The sequence below is a fragment of the Eleutherodactylus coqui genome, chromosome 1, assembly GCF_035609145.1.
Source record: "Eleutherodactylus coqui strain aEleCoq1 chromosome 1, aEleCoq1.hap1, whole genome shotgun sequence".
NCBI classification, from domain to species: domain Eukaryota; kingdom Metazoa; phylum Chordata; class Amphibia; order Anura; family Eleutherodactylidae; genus Eleutherodactylus; species Eleutherodactylus coqui.
The window spans coordinates 515,552,484-515,575,644 of NC_089837.1; the positions used below are offsets into that span (position 1 = coordinate 515,552,484).

Here is a 23,161-nt window from a genome sequence, read left to right on the forward strand (position 1 = left end):
CCGAGGTGCTCTAAGGTCTGGCAGTTTTTCACAGAGACGCCTGACGACCGACGAACAGTGGTGTGCAACCTTTGTCGCACCAAGATCAGCCAGGGAGCCACCACCAACAGCCTCACCACCACCAGCATGCGCAGGCATATGATGGCCAAGCACCCCACAAGGTGGGACGAAGGCCGTTTACCGCCTCCGGTTTGCACCGCTGCCTCTCCCCCTGTGCCCCAACCTGCCACTGAGATACAACCCCCCTCTCAGGACACAGGCACAACCGTCTCATGGCCTGGACCCACACCCTCACCTCCGCTGTCCTCGGCCCCATCCAGCAATGTCTCGCACCGCACAGTCCAGCCGTCGCTAGCGCAAGTGTTGGAGCACAAGCGCAAGTACCCCGCCACGCACCCGCACGCTCAAGCGTTAACCGTCCACATAGCCAAATTTATCAGCCTTGAGATGCTGCCATATAGGGTTGTGGAAACTGAGTCCTTCAAAAGTATGATGGCGGCGGCGGCCCCGCGCTACTCAGTTCCCAGTCGCCACTACTTTTCCCGATGTGCCGTCCCAGCCCTGCACGACCACGTCTCCCGCAACATTGTACGCGCCCTCACCAATGCGGTTAGTGGCAAGGTCCACTTAACTACGGACACGTGGACAAGCACAGGCGGGCAGGGCCACTACATCTCCCTGACGGCACATTGGGTGAATTTAGTGGAGGCTGGGACAGAGTCAGAGCCTGGGACCGCTCACGTCCTACCCACCCCCAGAATTACAGGCCCCAGCTCGGTGCTGGTATCTGCGGTGGTGTATGCTTCCTCCACTAAACCACCTGCCTCCTCCTACGTAACCTCTGTGTCGCAATCAAGATGTGTCAGCAGCAGCACGTTGCCAGCAGTCGGTGTCGCGCGGCGTGGCAGCACAGTGGTGGCCAAGCGTCAGCAGGCCGTGCTGAAACTACTCAGCTTAGGAGAGAAGAGGCACACAGCCCACAAACTGCTGCAGGGTCTGACAGAGCAGACCGACCGCTGGCTTGTGCCGCTGAGCCTCCAACCGGGCATGGTCGTGTGTGACAATGGCCGTAACCTGGTGGCGGCTCTGCAGCTCAGCAGCCTCACACACGTGCCATGCCTGGCCCACGTCTTTAATTTGGTGGTTCATCGCTTTGTGAAAAGCTACCCACGCTTGTCAGACCTGCTCGGAAAGGTGCGCCGGCTCAGCGCACATTTCCGCAAGTCCAACACGGACGCTGCCACCCTGCGGACCCTGCAACATCGGTTTAATCTGCCAGTGCACCGACTGCTGTGCGACATGCCCACACGGTGGAACTCTATGCTCCACATGTTGGCCAGGCTCTATGAGCAGCGTAGAGCTATAGTGGAATACCAACTCCAACATGGGTGGCGTAGTGGGTGTCAGCCTCCTCAATTCTTTACAGAAGAGTGGGCCTGGTTGGCAGCCATCTGCCAGGTCCTTGGAAACTTTGAGGAGTCTACCCAGATGGTGAGCGGCGATGCTGCAATCATTAGCGTCACCATTCCTCTGCTATGCCTCTTGAGAAGTTCCCTGCAAGCCATAAAGGCAGCCGCTTTGCGCTCGGAAACGGAGGCGGGGGAAGACAGTATGTCATTGCATAGTCAGAGCACCCTCATGTCTATATCTCAGCTCGTTTTGGAGGAGGAGGAGGGGGAGGAGCATGAGGAGGAGGGGGAAGAGACAGCTTGGCCCACTGCTGAGGGTACCCATGCTGCTTGCCTGTCATCCTTACAGCGTGTATAGCTGGAGGAGGAGGAGGAGGAGGATCCTGAAAGTGATCTTCCTAGTGAGGACAGCCATGTGTTGCGTACAGGTACCCTGGCACATGGCTGACTTCATGTTAGGATGGCTTTGTGGGGGAAATTACCCAGGACCCCAACTTTTGTGATATTATTCTAGATTCTACTGTTATAGAGAAATAATTTCTTGTATAAAACGTTAGGCCTTGCTAGAATGTTAGCTTGACTTCACCAGCAATAAACCACACCTGGGACTAGTCAGGCGATGGTTGAAAGCCCAGACATAAAATTGATAAGAAGCTAATTAGTACCAGTTATAGCTGATATAACCAATAAAGTTACATTAAAATAAAGTCATAAAGACAAACCTGTATTGATAAATGAATATGCTAAATCATTATGATGTTTAGCACGTATTAGTGAAAATTACAGGACTAAAGAATGGAAAGTTTTGAATATTATGAATAGACTTTGAACCATTATGTGGCATTATTGAATGATGTAAACAAATATGTAATGTTTGGCTCAGAATCAACGTCACTTTAATTATATGGTAGGTCTATAAAAGACCTCGTGTAAAGTCAATAAATCGAAGTAGATGAATTGTACATGAGCAATGCACATGTGCGGGTCTGTCTCTTCCTACCGATCGGTATAACTTAAACAATCATGAGTAATCTTTACAATTTGGACGCCGGGTGACATACAGGGAGTTTTTCCCTGACACCTTTCTCGTGACCCTCGCGTTACACACATTCTGGCCACTACAGATTACTGGGTGTACACACTGCTCGACCCACGGTATAAGGAGAACCTTTCCACTCTCATACCCGAAGAGGAAAGGGGTTCGAGAGTGTGCTATACCACAGGACCCTGGCGGACAAACTGATGGTAAAATTCCCATCCGACAGCGCTAGTGGCAGAAGGCTCAGTTCCGAGGGCCAGGTAGCAGGGCAGGCGCGGAGATCAGGCAACATGTACAGCACAGGTAGGGGAACACTCTCCAAGGCCTTTGACAGCTTTCTGGCTCCCCAGCAAGACTGTGTCACCGCTCCCCAGTCAAGGCTGAGTCGGCGGGAGCACTGTAAAAGGATGGTGAGGGAGTACATAGCCGATCGCACGACCGTCCTCCGTGACGCCTCTGCTCCCTACAACTACTGGGTGTCGAAGCTGGACACATGGTGCTTGCTTGTCCTGCGGCTAGCGTCTTGTCAGAGAGGGTGTTTAGTGCGGCTGGGGGAATCATCACGGATAAGCGTACCCGCCTGCCAACTGACAGTGCCGACAGGCTTTCACTCATAAAGATGAACAAAGCCTGGATTTCCCCAGACTTCTGTTCTCCACCAGCGGACAGCAGCGGTACCTAAACAATACGTAGGCTGCACCCGCGGATGGAAGCATCGTTCTCTATCACCATAAAAAACGGGGACCTTTTAGCTTCATCAATCTGTGTATTATATTCATCCTCCTCCTCATGCTCCTCCTCCTGAAACCTCACGTAATCACGCCGAACGGGCAATTTTTCTTAGGCCCACAAGGCTCAGTCATATTACTTTTGTAAACGATGTTTTTACATTTCAATTCTCATTAAAGCGTTGAAACTTGCACCTGAACCAATTTTTATTTTAACTGGGCTGCCTCCAGGCCTAGTAATAAATTAAGCCACAGTAACCATAGCGATTAATGGGTTTCACCTGCCCTCTTGGTTAGGCATGGGCAATTTTTCTGAGGTACATTTGTACTGTTGGTACACCAATTTTTTTGGGCCCTCGCCTATAGTGTAATCCTAGTAATTTTTATGGGCTTCGCCTGCACTCATGCTACAGCAAGGCGTGTGGGGTTGGCCTACACTTTTGCTACATAAATGTTACTGGGGCCTTGTCCATACTGCAACTACTGAAATGTGTAAGAGACTGTTATCTCCCTAAACTGCTGCAACGGGAATGTTACTGTGGCCTGTTTTGACTGCTACTACTACTGAAATAGAACTAATACTGTGCCCCCCCTATACTGCTGCTTCAGAATTGTTAATGGGGCCTGTCTTTTTTTTTTTTTATAAATCAATGTTTATTGGTTTTGTGAGAATTACAGAAACAAAAACAGTCAGAAATAATAATAAGAGGTACAAACAGCATTCCAATATACTTTTTGTGTCACCTTGGTTATCCCAGTTGGAGACAACCAAAGTGGCTAAAAACGATTCAGAGGGAAAGGCACTTTACTAGAATCAAACACTATGAACCTCTTCTATGAAAAAGAGGAGAACGAAAAGGGAGGCTGTGGCAACCGCGCTGATAGCCCTGAATATATAAACAGCCACCTGCTGTTTTCTGACGCACAGGACGGTACAAATAGGATAAGTTGGGGGTGGAGGGGGGGTGGGAGGTGGAGGAGAGGGAGGAGGAAGATGGTGCTCTCCAGGATAGGCCGGTCCCGTCTGAAATGCTGCCCAAAGGGTTTTTCACCCGACACCATCAGGTGCCGAGAAGATCAACTCGGGAGCAACATGGGCGACAAGAGGGGGAGGGGGGAGGTTTCAAGAGAGGCATTCGTGGTATGGATGGGGTGCCTGTCCGCCGTAACCCTTACGCTTCCTCTATGGCTCAACCCTGAATCGCTCTCCTGATGGCCCGCCAAGGCCCCCAGATCTCTAGGAACCTGTCATGCGTTCCATTGGACCAGCTTGAAAGTTCTTCTAGGTTTGCTAGCATATCGACTCTGGCCCTCCAAAGAGTTAACGTGGGAGGGTCCTTCTGCTTCCACATCGCTGGAATAAGGGATCTAGCTGTATCCACCAGGAGAGCGATCAGCCTATGCTTGGTCGGGCGAAAGGTAGGGGTAGGTCTCCACAGGAAGACCACATCAGGGGAGAGCACTAGACCGGGGGAGATCTTTTTCATCTCACCCGCCACGCTGCTCCAGAAGGGAGTTATAATCGGACAGTCCCACCATATGTGGAGATAAGAACCCGTGGAGCTCCCACACCTCCAACACTCATTCCCTGCCACCAGCTTGTGATCGTGTAGCCATTGCGGGGTCCTGTACCACCGCGCCAGGCGTTTATAATGGGACTCCTGGGCGGTAACACAAGCGGAGAGCCCAAATGCTGTTTTTAAAATCGATCTGGTCTCACTATCGGATAGGGTGATGCGAAGTTCTATCTCCCAGGAGATGAGGAAGGCAGGTTTCGTCTGGGAAGGGCGAGATACGTAGTTCTTGCGAATGTGAGCTTTTTTTCTCAGGGAGGGAGTGGAGAGGTTACTAATCGCGGTTTCAAAAGGGGTAAGTGGCCTGGAGGAGATGCAGGTTTTCCTGAAATCATTTAGGGTTCTCACCATATGGGTCAGAGTCAGGAAGGGGAGGAGGCGATTAGGTAGGAGCTCATTTAGGGTAGTGAGGGGTGCTTCCTGGGTGAGGGCGAATACATCTTGAAAGTGTTTTTCAGAAAGCATCCTCCAAGCCCGTGTCGAGCATGAGTCCAAAGGAAGATTCATATATTTGTAAAGGGCAGATAGTGGTGTGCGTGGGGAAGGGGGAGGCGCCAGAGTTTTCCCTAGGGCGTCCCATGATTCCATCGCCCCCTTCAAAAGGGTTTTTTTTCTGCGAACCTTACACCTCCTGTTCTCTGGGAACCAGAGGTCCTCCACCAAGGTAGGACCATAGGACCCTTTTGCTAAGCGCTGAATCAATGGGTCTCTATTTGGATGTGTGAGTTCTATCCAGTGATTCAATAGGTTAGCTAGATAGAATTCACGCGGACAGGGTAGGTCCACTCCTCCCTCCGTGCGCCTCCTAGTCAGAAGGCTGTAGGCCAGTCTGGGTTTTTTTCCCATCCAGAGATATCTGGAAAAGAGTGAGCGGAGCGCCTTAAAGAAGCTGGGTGGGAGATATATAGGGAGGAGCCTCATCTTATAGAGGATAATGGGGATAATATAGGTCTTCAAGATGTTCTTACGGCCTAACCAAGAAATAAAGGGGAGATCGTAAGAACGTAATAGCTTCTTGATCTTCGTTAGGGTGGGGAGGAAATTTATCGCAAACAGGTCCTCCGCCATCTTCGTAAATTTTATACCCAAGAAGTCAATGGCCGAGTCGGACCACGAAAAGGGGGATATTTTCTTGATAGCCTTGAATCGGGAAGAGGGAATTGAAACGTTTAGGGCCACGGATTTAGTAAAATTAATTTTAAAATTAGAAAGGTCTCCGAAGGTCTCCAGTAGGGAGGTAAGGCGAGGAAGCCCCTCCTCCGGGTTAGTAATAAGAAAGACGATATCGTCGGCATATGCTGCCGTCGACAGGACCTCGTTCTCGATTCTCAAACCCTGTACAAGCGGGTCTAGTCTGATCTTTTGGAGGAGTGGCTCCAGAGCGAGTATAAAGAGGGTAGGGGAGAGGGGACACCCCTGCCTAGTACCGTTTTTTATATCAAATGGTGGGGAGAGAGAATTATTAATCTTAAGCCTTGCGTGGGGCATTGCGTAGAGAGAAAAAATTGCCGATACAAATTTGGGGGGATTGTTAAAATGGAGCAAGACTTGTTCCATGTACAGCCAATTCACGCGGTCAAACGCCTTTTCGGCGTCCGTGCCTACTAAGGCGAGTGGTATGTTATGGGTTTGAGAGAATCTGGCTGCATATAGGAGCCTTAAGCAATTATCTCGTCCCTCTCTACCCCCTACAAAGCCCGTTTGTTCTGGGCTGACTAGGGAAGTAACGTGTTTCTCTAGGCGTTTTGTTAAGATTTTGGCCCATAATTTCATGTCGAAATTAATCAGGGAGATGGGACGGTAGCTCCCACAGGACTCAGGGTCCTTGTTATCTTTATGCACCAGGGTAATGTGCGCTTCCTGCGCTTGTCTAGGCAGGGGGGTCCCACTCAGGAGAGAATTATAAAGCTCAGTTAGTTTGGGGATAAGGGAAGCACCAAGGGATTTGTAGTATATAAGGGGGAGGCCGTCCGGGCCCGGGCTCTTGCCGGGTGGAGACGAATTTAGAAGGTCACCCACCTCTTGTGGAGTGATCGGAGACAGAAAGGATGCAGCTTCATCCTCTTGGATTTTGGGGAGATTTAAGTCTATGAGGAAATGGTCAATTTGTTTTTTAACGATGGGAATGTTTTCAGCGGAGAGGGGGTCCCGTAGGTTATAGAGGCAAGAATAGAAAGCTTGAAATTCTTTGGCAATTTCGGGGGTGGAGGTGACACGCTGACCTGAGGGGGATTTAATGGCCTTTATGAGATTTCTTGTTTGGGCTTTTTTAAAGAGGGACGACGTAAACTTACTACCTTTGTTTCCTTGCGCGTATGAAATGTGTTTGAGGTAGAGATATTTTTTATTAAATTTAGCTTCTAGGAGAAGTTTAAGTTCTGTGCGAAGGAAACCAAGTTTTTCAGCAGATGCTTTACACTGGGAGAGTTTAGTCAGGCGCTCTAACTTGGCAATTTGAGAAAGTAGGTCGTCAATGTCCTTTTGCTGCTTTTTCTTTGCCCTGGAGCCAGCGGCAATCAAAAATCCTCTCATAAAGGCCTTATGGGCCTCCCACACTGTCGGGACTGACAAGTCCTCTGAGGTGTTAAGTTGGAAGAATTCCTCTAGAGCTTTGCTTAACTGGGATCTGTCTTCCGCTGAATCAAGGAGAGATGGGTTAAGCCTCCACCTCCACTCACGCGGGAGGGAATTTGGAAGGTGGAGAGTCAGGTGGACTGGGGCGTGGTCCGATATGGCCATGGCGTCTATCATAGCTTTTTTTGAGTGTTGCAACAGGGAGGAGGAGACGAAAATGTAGTCTAAACGCTGGAAGGAGGAGTAGACCTGCGAGAAAAAAGTATAATCCTTGGTGGATGGGTTAAGACATCTCCAGGCATCAACTATGTTTAGCTGTGAAATGCACCAAATGAGTTTGCTCAACTTTTTCTGCGAGATTTGGGATTTCCCTGACGAGGAGTCCATATCAGGGGATAGAGTGAGGTTAAAGTCCCCTCCTAAAATGACCTGGCCACTAGCGAAGTGTTTGAGTATTTCTAATTGAGTTGTAAGCCATACTATCTGGTCTTTATTGGGGGCATAGAGATTTGCAAGGGTCACTTTATTTTCGTTAAGGCGTCCTCTCAGAAAGAGAACCCTGCCCTCCTCATCTGCGTAGCGAGCCTCACAAAAAAAATTAAGAGATTTGTGTATTAACGTTGACACGCCTTTGGAAGCGGAGGAGGGGTGGGAGCTATGAAAAGCCATCGGGAACTGACCTCCAGGGAGGGATAAGCATCTGTCCCCTTTAAAATGGGTCTCCTGTAGGAACACTACCCCTGAGCCATACCTTTTCAGAAGAAGTGCCACGTGGTGTCTCTTGTTTGGGGAATTCAAGCCGTTGACGTTAAAGGTCGAAAACTGGAGAGGTCTTGTCATCTCGATCTCGTGGGCAGGCAGACGATTTCCTAACTAGGAGAGGAAAAGAGCAAGCAAATTACACAGGTGTAGGCCTAAATATCAAATCCAGGGGGGGTCCCCTGGGCGAGCACCGGGTTAGAGGTAAGGAGTGGGGAGAGGAGGGGGAAAGGGGATGGAGCAAAATAGGAGGTAGACACAAGAGGAAAGAGCGGGTAGAGGGGTAGGTTGCAGACCACAACCTAAAATAGAGGGTTAAGGTCAGCGGTTCCTGAAATTAAGGAGTCCGCTGAGGTGTGGGACGAGTTGTTTGGGCCCAACAAAGGAGGTCCAACAATTACTTTGGTATCGGCCTAACCAGATAGGCACCCGCAGAGGCCCCGACACCAGCAGGTAGAAATAGGGAGCATATAATCGCTACTAAAGGAGGAAAAACAGCGTTAGTGCAAATAATCTGCTTAAGACAACAACAACGAACAATGTGATCAAAATAGGTGATAGCCCAAGATCTTCAATAACGAGAAGTGAATGTCAACTTGGAGACACATCACAAAAAGTCGCAATCACCCGGAGGGTCCGAACTGGATAAGTGTAAAGCCAGGTCGGCGTCCGGTGGGAGGCATAGTGAGAGTTCTAGATGACATCACTTCTTCAGTCGTCAGGGGCAACAGGAGGGTCTTTGGCCTTCTTTTTGTTTCTGGGCGACTTAAGGTTACTCGCCACCTGCCAGGATTCTGGGAGGGAAAGCTTCAGAAGCTTAGGGAACTCCGGGAGGGGTAGTCAGTTTGGCAGCTCTATTGGGTCCATCTCAAGGTGCTCCCAGCAATTGCTGAGGTCGTCTGGAGTACGAATCAATAATCTGCGGCCGTTGTATGATATATTAATGCCGAAAGGGAAGAGCCACGCGTAGCGAATGTCTCTTGCTCTGAGGGCTTCCAGAAGAGGTCGCATAATTCGCCTCTTTGTAAGAGTAGCAGGGGATAGATCCTGGAAAATTTGGATTGAAGAGTCCCCGTATGTTAAATTTTTGTGTTGTCTGGCAGCTTTCAGGATGGCAGACGTGTCCTGGAAGGTGAGGAACCTGCAGATAACATCCCTGGGGGGCTCTGCAGACGGGGGAAGGGGTCTAAGAGCGCGGTGGATGCGTTCCACAGAAATTGTCGCCGCTCTGTCTTGCCCAAGTAGCTAGCCAAATATTTCAATGGCAACTTTAGATAAGGCCTCCGCTGCCCAGGATTCAGGGATTCCCTTCAAATGGATATTGCACCTCCGGTTACGATTCTCCAGGTCCTCCTGGAGAATGAGGGCTTTATTTAAATTGTCGTGCTGTTCCTTTAAGACTTTAGCCATGGCCAGGGCATGAGATGTAGCAGAGGCAGAGGCAGACTCCAGCTCCTCAACTCTGCCACCCATCTGCCTTATGTCAGCTTTTATCTCTGTTTATGAGGGGGGACAGAGCCTTTGAGATAAGCTCCTTCATAAATCCCCGGGACACAGGGCTGGAATCCTCTTCATCAGAGGAGAACTCTCCCTCCCCCTCCTTACTGTAGGCAGATGCAGCCTCCGAGGCCGGCACTATCTTGATGGAAGGGTGGGGGGAGCGGGAGCTGCGCTCCTTCAGAAAGCGCTGCATCCCCGTCTGGCTTTTGGAGGTCCTGGGTGTGCAGGCTTGTTCTCCACCTTTGTCCCTTACAGGTTTGGGCATTTTGATGCTGCTATCGGTGCTGTGGGTCCTCCGTGGGCGCCTCGCTGAGGGAGCTCCGGTCTCAAGCGGCCATCTTGCTCCGGAGTTAGGCAATGGGGCCTGTCTTGACTGCTACTATTACTGAAATGGAACTAAGACTGCGCTCCCCCTATACTGCTGCTTCGGAATTGTTACTGGGGCCTGTCTGGACTGCTACTACTACTGAAATGGAACTAATACTGTGCTCCCCCTATAATGCTGCTAGTGATATGTTACTGGGGCCTGTCCCTAATGCTACCACTGAAATGTTATTAATTCTGGGCTCTGCCTATACCGCTGCTAATGCTATGTCACTGGGGTGTGGAAACGGAGGCTTCCCAAAGACATGATGGCGGCAAGGCCATTTCCCACCAACGCGGTTACTGTTAAGGTGCATATAACCACGGACACATGGAGAGGACACGTAGTGCCTCAAAAACATCCCCCTCCTCCTCCAACAATGAAAACATTTTTGGCAAATACCTTTGCATTGGCCCGTCTGGTGGCAGTCCAAGAAGTTCACCTTTAACGACACAACGAGAGAGCCCCCCCACCATCCCCCCGCCACGGCCTACTTAATCCTGGCCACATTCCGAAAACCAACTAAATAAAACCGTGCTACTAGGTCCGCAGTCGCCACCACATTCCCACCAACGCGGTTACTGTTAAGGTACATATTACCAGTCTGAATGGGGCATGCAGTGTGGGCCAAAGCCCACCTGTATTGTATCTGACGTTGGCTCTGCTGAGCAGGGCACTACAATGGGATACATTTATGTTCCGCCGGTGGGTTCCAGGGAGCCACCTATGCTTTGGGTCCACACGGACTTCACATTAGGGATTTGTACCTGCCTGTGTCTATGTATTAAAAACCCTGGTCAGACTGGGGCATGCAGTGTGGGCCGAAGCCCAGCTGTATTTAGTCTGACATTAGCTCTACTATCCGGGGCACTGCATTGGGACAAACTACAGAATCAATCCAGCGCTAATGAGATGTGCACAGCTACGCTAGCATTGGGGTCCGCTGTAGGCCCGCGATTGCTGAGGGTTTGTGCAGAGGCCTATGTCCTGGGTGCAGTGAAAGTCCACTTCCAGCCTAGGATTTCTGAATCTGTGGGCCGAGGCCTATGCCGTGGGCGTGGGGCAAGTCTGCCATGTTTGGCCGCTCAGATCTATTTTTGGTTCATGTCTTGGGTTACCTAGGACCCACCTATGCTGTTGGTGCAAACTTAGTTCCCATTGCGGTGATTGACCTGTCTGGCATAAAGGCACTGACTGACTTGGGTAGGGGGCAGAGCACTGACGGCTTTCCCCTTGCAGTGTGGATTGAGCTATGCGACACCTTGACAGAATGAATACTGTGTGGCACATGGATTCCCCATTGCTATGCCCACGTTTGCAGCTCCTGACGGAGGTGGCACAGGATTGGAGTTCTCATTGCTTCTGTACAGCATTGTGGGCTATCACCCCGCCCCTTTTAAAGAGGGTCGCTGCCTGGCCCTGCCAACCCTCTGCAGTGTGTGCCTTCGGTTCCTCCTCATGGCAGACGCACTTATAAATAGACATGAGGGTGGTGTGGCTATGAGGCCAGCGTGTGGCATGAGGGCAGCTGAAGGCTGCGCATGGACACTTTGGTGTGCGCTGTGGACACTGGGTCGTGTGGGGGGGTTGAACAGCATGTAACCCAGGAGAAGTGGCAGCGGAGTGTCATGCAGGCAGTGATTGTGCTTGGTTGGAGGTAGTGTGGTGCTTGCTAATGAGGGTTTTTCAGAAGTAAAAATTGTTGGGGGGGGGCACTCTTGCCGCTATTGTGGTTTAATAGTGGGACCTGGGAACTTGAGATACAGCCCAACATGTAGCCCCACGCCTGCCCTATCCGTTTCTGTGTCGTTCCCATCACTTTCTTGAATTTCCCAGATTTTCACAAATGAAAACTTTAGCGAGCATCGGCCATATACAAAAATGCTCGAGTCGCCCATTGACTTTAATGGGGTTTGTTACTCTAAACGAACCCTCGAGCATCGCGAAAAGTTCGACTCGAGTAACGAGCACCCGAGCATTTTGGTGCTCGCTCATCTCTAGTGTAGTAGAGCTGTGTGTGTAATGTGTTAGGTCAGGATGGATGTAGCAGGGCTATTTGCGTAATATGTTGTAATCAAGATGGATGTAGTAGTGTGGGTAATGTGTGGGAATCATAATGCATGTATCATGTAGCACAGCTGTGTGTAATGTTGTGTGTGTCATGTGTGGGGTCAGGAAGGATGTAGTATAGCTGTGTATAATGTGTGGGTCAGGATGTTTGTAGTAGAGCTCTATGTTTGTGATGTGCTGGGTCAGGATGGATGCAGTACAGCTGTGTGTGTAATATGTGGGGTGAGCACGCATGTAGTAGAGCTTTGTGTGTAATGTGCTATGTGTGTAATATTGCGCTACCAGAAACATTGGTACTATAATTTCCTAGTAATTACTAGTTTATTAAAGAAAGCAAAAGAAACACAGGCCAAGGTCATTGTTTTGATGTACAAATATGCATAAATATTCACTGCATGTGTGCAGTCACAATCATTTTTATGGCTTAATTCTCTGCGTAATATACATCAAAACAGGACAAGCTGTGTTTTTGTAAGGGACTGCAAATTATGTGAAACATACTCAGAGGTGAAATAACACATTGAGGCCTCAGTCACACGACCGTTTTTTGGTCCGATCTGCAGACGCGCTTGCGATCTGCAGATCTATAGACCAAATGCATCCCAATGGGATCGGTCACATGTCCGCTTTTTATGCGGATGTGCGATCAATTATAGGACACAGCAATTCGCAGAACGCGCCTATCTGCGTTCTGCGCATTGTTGTGTTCTATATACGCGCTCAATGGGGCCGGCGGAAGCAGCGCCGACCTCATTGAGAACATATACTAAAGATCGTTCTCCTCTGGCACAGCTGTAACAGCTGTGGCAGAGAAGAACGATGTCGCCCATTGAATTCAATTGCTGAGAGTTGCCCCTGACTTTTCCCTGCTCTCAGCCAATCAGAGGCAGCACTCACTCACCCATTCATGAATGGGTGTGAGTGAGAGCTGCCTCTGATTGGTCAGGCTGTGACCAATCAGAGGAAGCTCATTCAGCAGGCAGTGATTTTAATTCCCCGGCTGCTGAATACTACACAGAGTAGTTCAGGAGAACTGCGGCCTGCCGCGGCTGAACTCCGGCTGCAGGGAAAAGGTGAGTATAATTTTATTTTTTTTTTTTTACACATTTCAGGATGCTTTTCAGGGAAGGGCTTATATTTTTAAGCGATTCCCGAAAATTCATCCAGCGCTCGCCGGCAGCCCATTGCTTTCAATGGAGCCGGCTGTATTGCCGGCCCCATTGAATTCAATGGGCGAACAGCACTCCTTTGATCGGGCTCGTTTTGCTGTAAACGCTGCTAGCTGCAGATTTTTCAGCGAATCGTCGGCCCTGGTCACGCGTTTTGCGAATGCGCATACGTCATGCGATCCGCAAATCGTGTGAAAAAAACGTTCGTCTGACCGAGGCCTGAAATCTATACACTCCATAATATGCACATGCGTGTAAATCAGGATGCATGCAGTAGAGCTTTGTGTGTAATGTGTGTAAATCAGGATGTATGTATTAGAGCTGTGTGTGTAATATGCTATGTGTGTAATATGTGGGAATCAGTGTGCATGTAGTAGAGCTGTGCGTGTAATGTGCTGTGTGTGTCATGTGTGGGAATCAGGATGGATGTAGTGGATTTTCGTGTGCAATGTGCTGTGTGTGTAATGTATGGGGTCAGGATGGATGTACTACAGCCATATGTGCCATGTGTGTGAATCAGGATGGGTGTAGTAGAGCTATATGTGTAATGTGCTGTGAGAGTAAAGTGTGGGGTCAGGATAGATGTAGTAGACCTGTGTGTGTAACGTGCTGTGTGTCTAATGTGTGAGAAACAAGGTGGATGTAGTAGAGATATGTTTGTAATGTGTGGGGATCATAATGTGTGTACCATGTAGCACAGCTGTGTGTGTAATGTGCTGTTTGTGGGAATCAGGATGGATGTAGAAGAGCTGTGTGTGTAATGTGCTGCGTGTGTCATGTTTGGGGATTAGGGTGTATGTAGGAGAGCTGTGTGTGTAATGTGTGGGGTCAGAATGGATGTAGTAGAGCTGTGTGTGTAATGTGTGTGAATCAGGATGCATCTAGCAAAGCTGTGTGTAATATGCTGTGTGTGTAATGTGTTGAAATCAGGATATAATGTGCTGTTTTGGGGAATCAGGATGGATGTAGAAGAGCTGTGTGTGTAATGTGCAGTGTGTCATGTGTGTGAATAAGGATGCATGTCGCAAAGCTGTGTGTAATATGCTGTGTGTGTAATGTGTAGGAATCCGAATTGATGTAGTAGAGCTGTGTGTGTAATTTGTGGGGTCTGGTGGATATAGTAGAGGATGGATGTAGTAGAGCTGTGTGTGCAATGTGCTGTGTGTGTCGTGTGGGAATCAGGATGGATGTAGTAGAGCTGTGTGTGTGTAATTTGTGGGGTTAGGTGGATATAGTAGAGTTGTGTGTAATGTGCTTTTTGTGATAGTATGGGAATCAGGGTGCATGTAGTAGAGCTGTGTGTGCAAAGTACTGTGTGTGCCATGTGTGGGGTCAGGATGGATGTAGTAGAACTGTGTGTGTAATGTGCTGTATGTGTCATGTTTGGGTATTAGGATGGATGTAGTGGAGGTGTGTATGTAATGTGATGTGTGTTTAATGTGTGGGGTCAGGATGTAAGTAGTAGAGCTGTGTATGTAATGTGCTGCATGTGTAATGTGTGGTAATCACAATGGATGCAGCCGAGATGTGTGTGTGTAATGTGTGGGAATCATAATGCATGTACCATATAGCACAGCTGTGTGTAATGTGCTATGTGTTTCATATGTGGGATCAGGAAGGATGTAGTGCAATTGTGTGTGTAATATGCTATGTGTAATGTGTGGGATCAGGGTGGATGTACTACAGCCGTGTGTGTCAGGTGTGCGAATCAGGATGGATGTAGTGGAGCTGTGTGTGTAACGTGTGGGGATCAGGATGGATATAGTAAATATATGTGTGTAATGTGTGGGGATCATAATGTGTGTACCATGTAGCACAGATGTATGTTATGTGTGGGGTCATGATGGATGTAGTACAGCTGTATGTGGAAATCAGGATGGATGTAGAAGAGCTGTCTGTGGAATGTGCTGTGTGTGTAAGGTGTGGGAATCAATATGCATGTAGTAGATAAGTGTGTGTAATATGTGGAAATCATAATGCATGTACCATGTAGCACAGCTGTGTGGAATGTGCTATGTATGTAGTGTGTGGAGTCAGGATGGATGTAATACAGCCGTGTGTGTCATGTGTGCGAATCAGGATGGATGTAGTAGAGCTGTGTGTGTAATATGCTGTGTAAGTGTAATGTGTGGGAATCGAGATGAATGTAGTAGGGGTATGTGTGTAATGTGTGGGGATCATAATTTGTGTACCATGTAGCACAGCTGTGTGTTTAATGTGCTGTGTATGCCACGTATGGGGTCAGGATGGGTGTAGTAGAGCTGTATGTGTAATTTTCTGTGTGTGTCATGTGTGGGAATTAGGATGGATGTAGTAGAGGTGTATGTGCTATGTGCTGTGAGTGTAATACGTGGGGTCAGGATGGATGTAGTAGAGCTGTGTGTGTAATGTGCTGTGTGTAATGTGTGGGGTCAGGGTGGATGTACAACAGCTGTGTGTGTCATATGTCCAAATCAAGATACATGGAGTAGAGCTGTGTGTGTAATTTGTGGGGTCAGGATGGATGTAGCAGAGTTGTTTGTGTAATGTGTGGGGATCATAATGCATGTACCATGTATTACTAGCACAGCTGTGTGTGTAATGTACTGTGTGTGTCATGTGTGGGGTCAGGATGGGTGTAGTACAGCTGTGTGTAATGTGTGGGTGGGGATGGGGATTGTTGTAGTAGACCTGTTTATGCGATGTGAGGGGTTAGGATGGATGTAGTACAGCTGTGTGTGTAATATGTGGGGGTGAGCATGCATGTAGTACAGCTGTGTGTGTAATATGCTGTGTGTGTAATGTGTGGAAATCAGGATGGATGTAGGAGAGCTGTGTGTGTGACGTGTGGGAATCATAATGGATGTACCATGTAGCTGTATGTGTACTCGTGTATTAATAGGAGCAAAAGAAACACAGGCCAGGTCCATTGTTTTGATGCACAAATATGCATGGGTCATAAATATTCACTACATATGTGTGCAGTCACAATCATTTATATGGCCTACTTCTCTACATAATATGCATCAAAACAGGACACGCTGCGTTTTTGTAAGGGACTGTAAATCATGTGAAACATACTCAGATGTGAAACAACATATTGAAATCTTTACACTCCATAATATGGAGATAATATAGAGTGTGTTTAGGCCCTTTGTGAATGAACTATTGTGGCTCATGTCCACGACTGTGTTTTTACTGCATATCAAATAGGCGTTGCACGAACGCATGATAAACGGTGAGTGGCGTCAATGAAAGTCAATGAGCTTTCATTACAGCATGCACATCTGTGTGTGGACACTATGTATTGATACACAAAAGAAAAAAAAAATCGCAGCATGCTCCATTTCTCTGCGTATCATATCCAATACATTGCATATAGGCAGCGTTTCCATTCTGTTCAGAGCAGAGAATTAAAAAAAAAATAAAAAAATCCCACTGCGCATGTGTTTCCCTACTGGCAGAGCGTATGTTCTGTAATGTGTAAAACGGTGTGGGAGACCCGCAGCATTTTGTGCACACAGCCGTGGGCATGAGCCCTTACTCCTGTTCTAGACTCCTGGCTGATACATTATGACAAACTGCTGCTGTGTGAGCCAGACAAGGTGACGGCTTCTCAGCTTCTTTAACACGAGCGTGTGTGTCTTCATGTTGGCCACACGCAGCTGAAAGTCTAATCCCAAAATTAATTAGTGTTTTCTCATTCATCCACACGGGGGTATTGCGTAAAAAAATACGCTGCCGTGCAGAATTCTGTCAATCGGCAAAATGGCTTCTACTAGCTGAAATAGCTTAACCCCTTCCCGCTCCAGGACGTACCAGTACATCCTGGGAGCCTGGTACTTCCTGCAACAGGACGTACCGGTACGTCCTGGAGATAGCGCGCGATCTTATGTGATCCCGTGCTATCCCGCAGCGATAGCCGGCTGTCAGTCACAGCCGGCGTCCCGCTCCAACAGTTGAACATGCTTTTTATTTTGTATGACAAAAAGCGTAAAAAAAACCCGCTAAAAAACAGAGGCAAAATGCTAATTTTTAGCATTTTGCCTCACAAAAAATGCAATAAAAGTGATCAAAAAAGCCGTACATTTCCCAAAATGGTACCAATAAAAACTACAGCTCGTCTCGCAAAAAATAAGCCCTTAAAGAGCTCCGTACATAGAAAAATAAAAAAGTTACAGGACTTTGAATGCAGCTATAGAGAAAAAAAAAAGATTTCCAAAAAAAGGGGGTTTTATTGCAAAAAAGTGTAAAAACCTTAAAAAAAATAACAATTTTGGTATCGTTGTTACCGTACCGACCCGCAGAAAAAAATTTAGTGTGTCATTTATGCTGCATGATTAACGCTGTAAAAAAAAAAAAAATAATCTATGGCAGAATTGATGCGTTTTCTCTCCCTGTTATTAAAAAAAAAAAAAAAAAAAATTTACGATATTGTCTATATACCCAAAGTGGCACCGATAAAAACTACAGATCGCCACGCAAAAAACAAGCCCTTATACGGCCGCGTCCACAGAAAAATAAAAAAGTTATGGCTTTTGAAAAATGGAGATGGAAAAATACCAAAAAAAAAAAAAAAATCGCTTGGTCCTCAACGCCAAAATAGGCCGTGTCATTAGCCAGCTGTCTTCGTTTCCGAGCGGCAGATGCAGGTAAACTCCCTCTTTCTCCCATTTTTTTCAGCTCCTGTAGGAATATATATCGGAGCCTCAAGGCCTATCTTCTAATGCTGCCAGAAAAATTGGCAACCGGAAGTGGTCGTCGATTTGACGATTTTTTGGCGCTGTATTTTTCATGTGCCTATAATTCACCCATGTAAATGAATGCATTGGAATCCAATGCTTCACAGGGTAGTGGATTTTTCGGCTGACGTTTTATCGTGGCTAAATAGTTGCGATAAAATGCTGGTGTGAAAGAAGTCTCTGAATATTAGGGTTTTCATTTACTTACAGCAAGCAGAGCTGTTGAAAGCAGGGAGAAAACACAAAACTTAGTAGGAAATTGTACAAACTTTATTTCCTTAAGGGCTTATTCACATGGGCGTATATTGGTTGGCATTTTCAAGACCGGTCGATATATGCTACGATCTGATGCACAGGCTCGGTGTATATGCTCTGCTAAGCTGCCGCCCCTTTCCCTCCCCCTTACTGACTCACCTCCTTTTTCCTCCACTCCAGCTGTTTGCAATGGGAGTGGGTGGGACGGGGTGGAGCTAAGCTCACTCTCCCCGCAGCCAGCAATGGGAGGAGGTGGAGCTTAGCTCCACCCTGCCCCCACCCCCCATTGCAAAGAGCAGCAAGGGGTAGAGAGGAGAAGGGGGAGGGAGTTTAGCAGTCACGCTGCTAAACTCCCTCCAACCTCCCTTATCCGACTGCTTACATTGGCTCCCATAGGAATCAATGGCAGTGACTGTAGTACAGCCAGGAAGATACGCCATGAGAATACACCTTTGTGATCTGATGCATTGGAAACCAATGCATAAGATAGTAGCATACATTGGCCTGCAGTGAAAATGCTGGCCGATATACGCTCGTGTGAATAAGCCCTAAGACTGACAACCTTTTATAGATCCATGTAGATACCAGCAGATACTTTCTCAGCTCTTAGGCTGCATTCAGACGAACGTATATCGGCTCGGTTTTCACACCGAGCCGATATACGTTGTCCTCGTGTGCAGGGGGAGGATGGAATAGCCAGGAGCAGGAACTGAGTTCCCACCCCCTCTCTGCCTCTTCTCCGCCCCTCTGCACTATTTGCAATGGGGAGAGGCGGGCTGGGGGTGGGGCTAAGTTCTGAGAATTAGCCCCACCCCTGCCTGCCTCTCCCCATTGCAAATAGTGCGGAGGGGCGGAGAGGCAGAGAGGGGGTGGGAGATCAGTTCCTGCTCCTGGCTCTTTCATCCTTCCACCCCTGCACACGAGGACAACGTATATCGGCTCGGCGTGAAAACCGAGCCGATATACGTTTGTGGGAATGCACACTTAGATTGAGTTATTTGCTGTGATTGGCTTTTTACAGATTCTTCTGTTTGGGTCACTGAAGAGCAATTTGATCCTGTCCTCAGTCGACATTTTCCTTTGTTCCTTGAAGAGCATTTTGATTTTGTAGGTCTTGTTTATGGATGTATCCTTTTCACATAAAAGTCCACTCTCACACGGGCAGTGACGATAGAGCCCACTAAAAGGCTGAAAGGAGAGATGATAGGGTTAATGAAGACACTCATGACTCCTAGCCATCTGTTACTAACATGTAAGATCAGCTGTGGGAGACGCCGTCTCCTGGCAACATGTATAAAAAAAGCAGTGAATGCGCGTTCCCATTGACTATAATTGATGATTTTTGTCCATAAACACAACAAAAATAGGACATGCTCCCGCCCTCTCCCTGCACCTTGTCCATAGCCATCAATGGGAGGTGGCGGGACGGGACAGCACTCAGCTCCGCCTCCAACCTGCCTCCTCCTATTGCAAAGAACGAGGGGGGGGGGGGGGGAGCCGAGGTGAGCCTGTGATGGGGAGGGAGGAGAAAAGGCTGACAGCATGGTGACCTTGTTGTATATGTGCCAGGGCCTATGTCGTGTGAACGGGCACAAACTTCAGATGATAGCATATATCGGCCGGCCGTGAAAACGCCGGCCGATATACGTTCGTGGGAAAGAGCCCATAGGCCGTATTCACACCTCTGATACTTCTGTGCAGGTTCTTGAACACAACATGCACAGAAAATTAACTAATTAACTAATTAATTTCAATAGGTTCATTCACATGAGTGAATTATCTCGCAGACTGATTATCTCAGGTGGAAAAATCGTTTCGTATCCTACTTATATGCAAATCTGGCACAAGAATGAGCCCCGTAACCTGCAGTGCACTGCGAGGGGTGTTGCTCCCAAGAATCTCAAGCGTAACTCACTCTCACCCATTTAAATATGGTCCAAGGGCGGCTTCACATGGCCATAAGCGGTTTTGCACATAACTGAGTGAAATACATTTGCGCTATGAATGACTCCTCTGCATATTGACACATTTTATTGTACTTTTTGCACATCAGGGATGCTCATCTCCACACGGCAGGCAAACACCCCCCCATTTAAATGGCTATTTATCCTAATGAGTTCCAGAAGTGTTATTTTTTTCACAGAATGATGCATCTCTGTGCGTGTTGCACATCTTTAACCCCTTAACGACAAATGACGTATAGGTACGTCATGTGGCCGCGGGGTATGTATGAAAAGAGGTTGCGATGAAAAGGCCCCAGGGCTGCCTTAACAGACTGCCTATCAAGCTATCCACACGGGGTGGCTTGATAGACTGCCTGTAAAAAAGCAGTATGACGTAATGCTATAGCAGTACGTCATACTGCAGGAGCGATCAAAGCATCACATCTTCAAGTCCCCGAGGGGGACTTCAAAGTAATGTAAAAAAAAAAAATTAATAAAGTTTTTTTTAAATGAAAATAAATCACCCCCCTTTTGCCATATCTATTATTAAAAAATCTAAATAATAAACTAAAAATCTGTATTTGGTATCGCCGCGTCCGTAAAAGTCCGAACTATCAAAGTAGTGCATTATTTTTCCCGCACGGTGAACGTAGTCCGAAAAAAAAAATTAAGAACGCCAGAAATGCACTTTTTTAGTTACCCTCTCTCCCAGAAAAAAATGCAATAAAAAGCGATCAAAAAGTCCTATGTATTCCAAAATGGTACTATCAGAAACTACAGGACATCCCGCAAAAAATGAGCCCTTGCTCAACTACGTTGATGTAAAAATAAAAAAAGTTATCGCACGCACAAGATGACGGCAGAAAATAATTGAAAAAAATTTAATGTCTTTGAAAATAAAAAGGAGTATAGTAAAAAAAAAAAAAAACAAAAAAAAAAAACACACTATACAAGTTTGGTATCGTAGTAATCGTACCGACCCATAGAATAAAGTTATCATGTCGTTTTTGTTGCCGTTTGTGCGCCGTAGAAGCAAGACGCACTTAAAGATGGCGAAATGTCGTTTTTTTTTTTTCATTTTACTCCACTTAGAATTTTTTTAAAGTTTTTCAGTACATTGTATGGTACTTTAAATAGCACCATTGAAAACTACAACTTGTCCCGCAAAAAACAAGCCCTCATACAGCGACGTCGATGGATAAATAAAAGGAGTTACGATTTTTTTTAAAGGGGGGAGGAAAAAACGAAAATGGAAAAAGAAAAATGGCCGCGTCATTAAGGGGTTAATGGACTTCTATGTGGACCCTCGGTGCGCGAATAAGCATGTCCTATATTTTTTGTGCATACGAGAAATGAGTGCACAAAAAAATGAAATGAGTACAAATCCATTTAAATCTATGGGTTCTGTTTTCCGCATAGTGTGCACATACATATGCCCGTGTTGGAGCCGCCGTGAGGGAGAAACCAGTACAGCAGTTGTTTACAGATACCCACCTCAAGGTCACATTCCTCATTTTCTGCTGCTTTTGGTCTACATATACCACTCTTGTAAGTCGGAGCATAGGTAGGGCCTCGGCAGCACCCACTCTTACATAGAGTATTTAGAGCACAGTAATCTGCATTGTCCTAAATGTAAAACAGAGGAAACAAATATTGATATGTGAATTATAATTCTGTGTATAAGGCCTCCGTCACACCACCGTATACAGGTTTATGTTTGGCCGTATGCAGCGTTTATTTGCATGAATGAATATTTGACCTGATCTTTATTCGTATGTAGTGGCCCGGAGCGTGGCGCAGCAGGGACCACAGGCAGTTAGCCATGTTATACTCTGTTGTGGCGGCTGTGCTTTGTGTAAAGCATCGTTATTTCTTTAGTGTATAATCTGCCCGGCAGCACTGCGTTTAGATTTGCTGATTGGTTGCCGGGAGTCCATGCATAGAGGTTTCTGTGTGGTTTAGCAGACTAGGGGGAGAAGCTGGTGGGTGCTGTGGTGACACAGGGAGTTAGATTAGCCGTGGACCAGAAGTCCGCAGGAGGTTTTGTCAGGAGACGCCGTCCTGACTGGATGCCGGTGGTTGTGCTCCGTTGCGGGCGCGTCCGGGTGCCTCAGAGAGTGAAGTGGGCCTGATGTATGATAGTCTGGTTATGCCTGGCACTGTATACGGGCCTGATGTATGATAGTCCGGTTATGCCTGGCACCTGTATACGGGCCTGATGTATGATAGTCCGGTTATGCCTGCTCCTGTATACGGGCCTGATGTATGATAGTCCGGTTATGCCTGGCACCTGTATATGCGCCTGATGTATGATAGTCCGGTTATGCCTGCACCTGTATATGGGCCTGATGTATGATAGTCCGGTTATGCCTGGCACCTGTATACGGGCCTGATGTATGATAGTCCGGTTATGCCTGGCACCTGTATACGGGCCTGATGTATGATAGTCCGGTTATGCCTGGCACCTGTATATGGGCCTGATGTATGATAGTCCAGTTATGCCTGCACCTGTATACAGGACTGATGTATGATAGTCCGATTATGCCTGCACCTGTATATAGGCCTGATGTATGATAGTCCGGTTATGCCTGGCACCTGTATATGGGCCTGGTGTATGATAGTCCGGTTATGCCTGGCACCTGTATATGGGCCTGGTGTATGATAGTCCGGTTATGTCTGGCACTGTATACAGGCCTGATGTATAATAGTCCGGTTATGCCTGAACTGTATGCCGGCCTGATGTATGATAGTCCGGTTATGCCTGCACCTGTATACAGGCCTGATGTATGATAGTTTGGTTATGCCTGGCACCTGTATACGGGCCTGATGTATGATAGTCCGGTTATGCCTGCACCTGTATACAGGCCTGATGTATGATAGTCTGGTTATGCCTGCACCTGTATATAGACCTGATGTATGATAGTCTGGTTATGCCTGGCACCTGTATACGGGCCTGATGTGTGATAGTCCGGTTATGCCTGGCACTGTATACAGGCCTGATGTATGATAGTCCGGTTATGCCTGGCACCTGTATACGGGCCTGATGTATGATAGTC

General features: G+C 47.5%; 1 protein-coding gene across 3 annotated transcripts in view; it reads right to left on the reverse strand.

The window, feature by feature from the left end:
- Positions 1-23,161, reverse strand: part of LOC136588589 (keratin-associated protein 10-4-like) — an 820,730-nt gene that overhangs the window by 717,126 nt on the left and 80,443 nt on the right. For 2 of the 3 annotated variants that reach the window (XM_066587958.1, XM_066587943.1), the window contains 2 exons: positions 21,600-21,731; positions 19,084-19,350 (listed from right to left, as the gene is read on the reverse strand). In XM_066587958.1, coding sequence (XP_066444055.1) covers positions 19,147-19,350; positions 21,600-21,731 — 336 coding nt within the window. In that variant the 3' untranslated portion in view covers positions 19,084-19,146. Of the gene's footprint in view, positions 1-19,083; positions 19,351-21,599; positions 21,732-23,161 lie in introns of those variants that run through there. The other variant, XM_066587950.1, reaches the window with a different exon arrangement.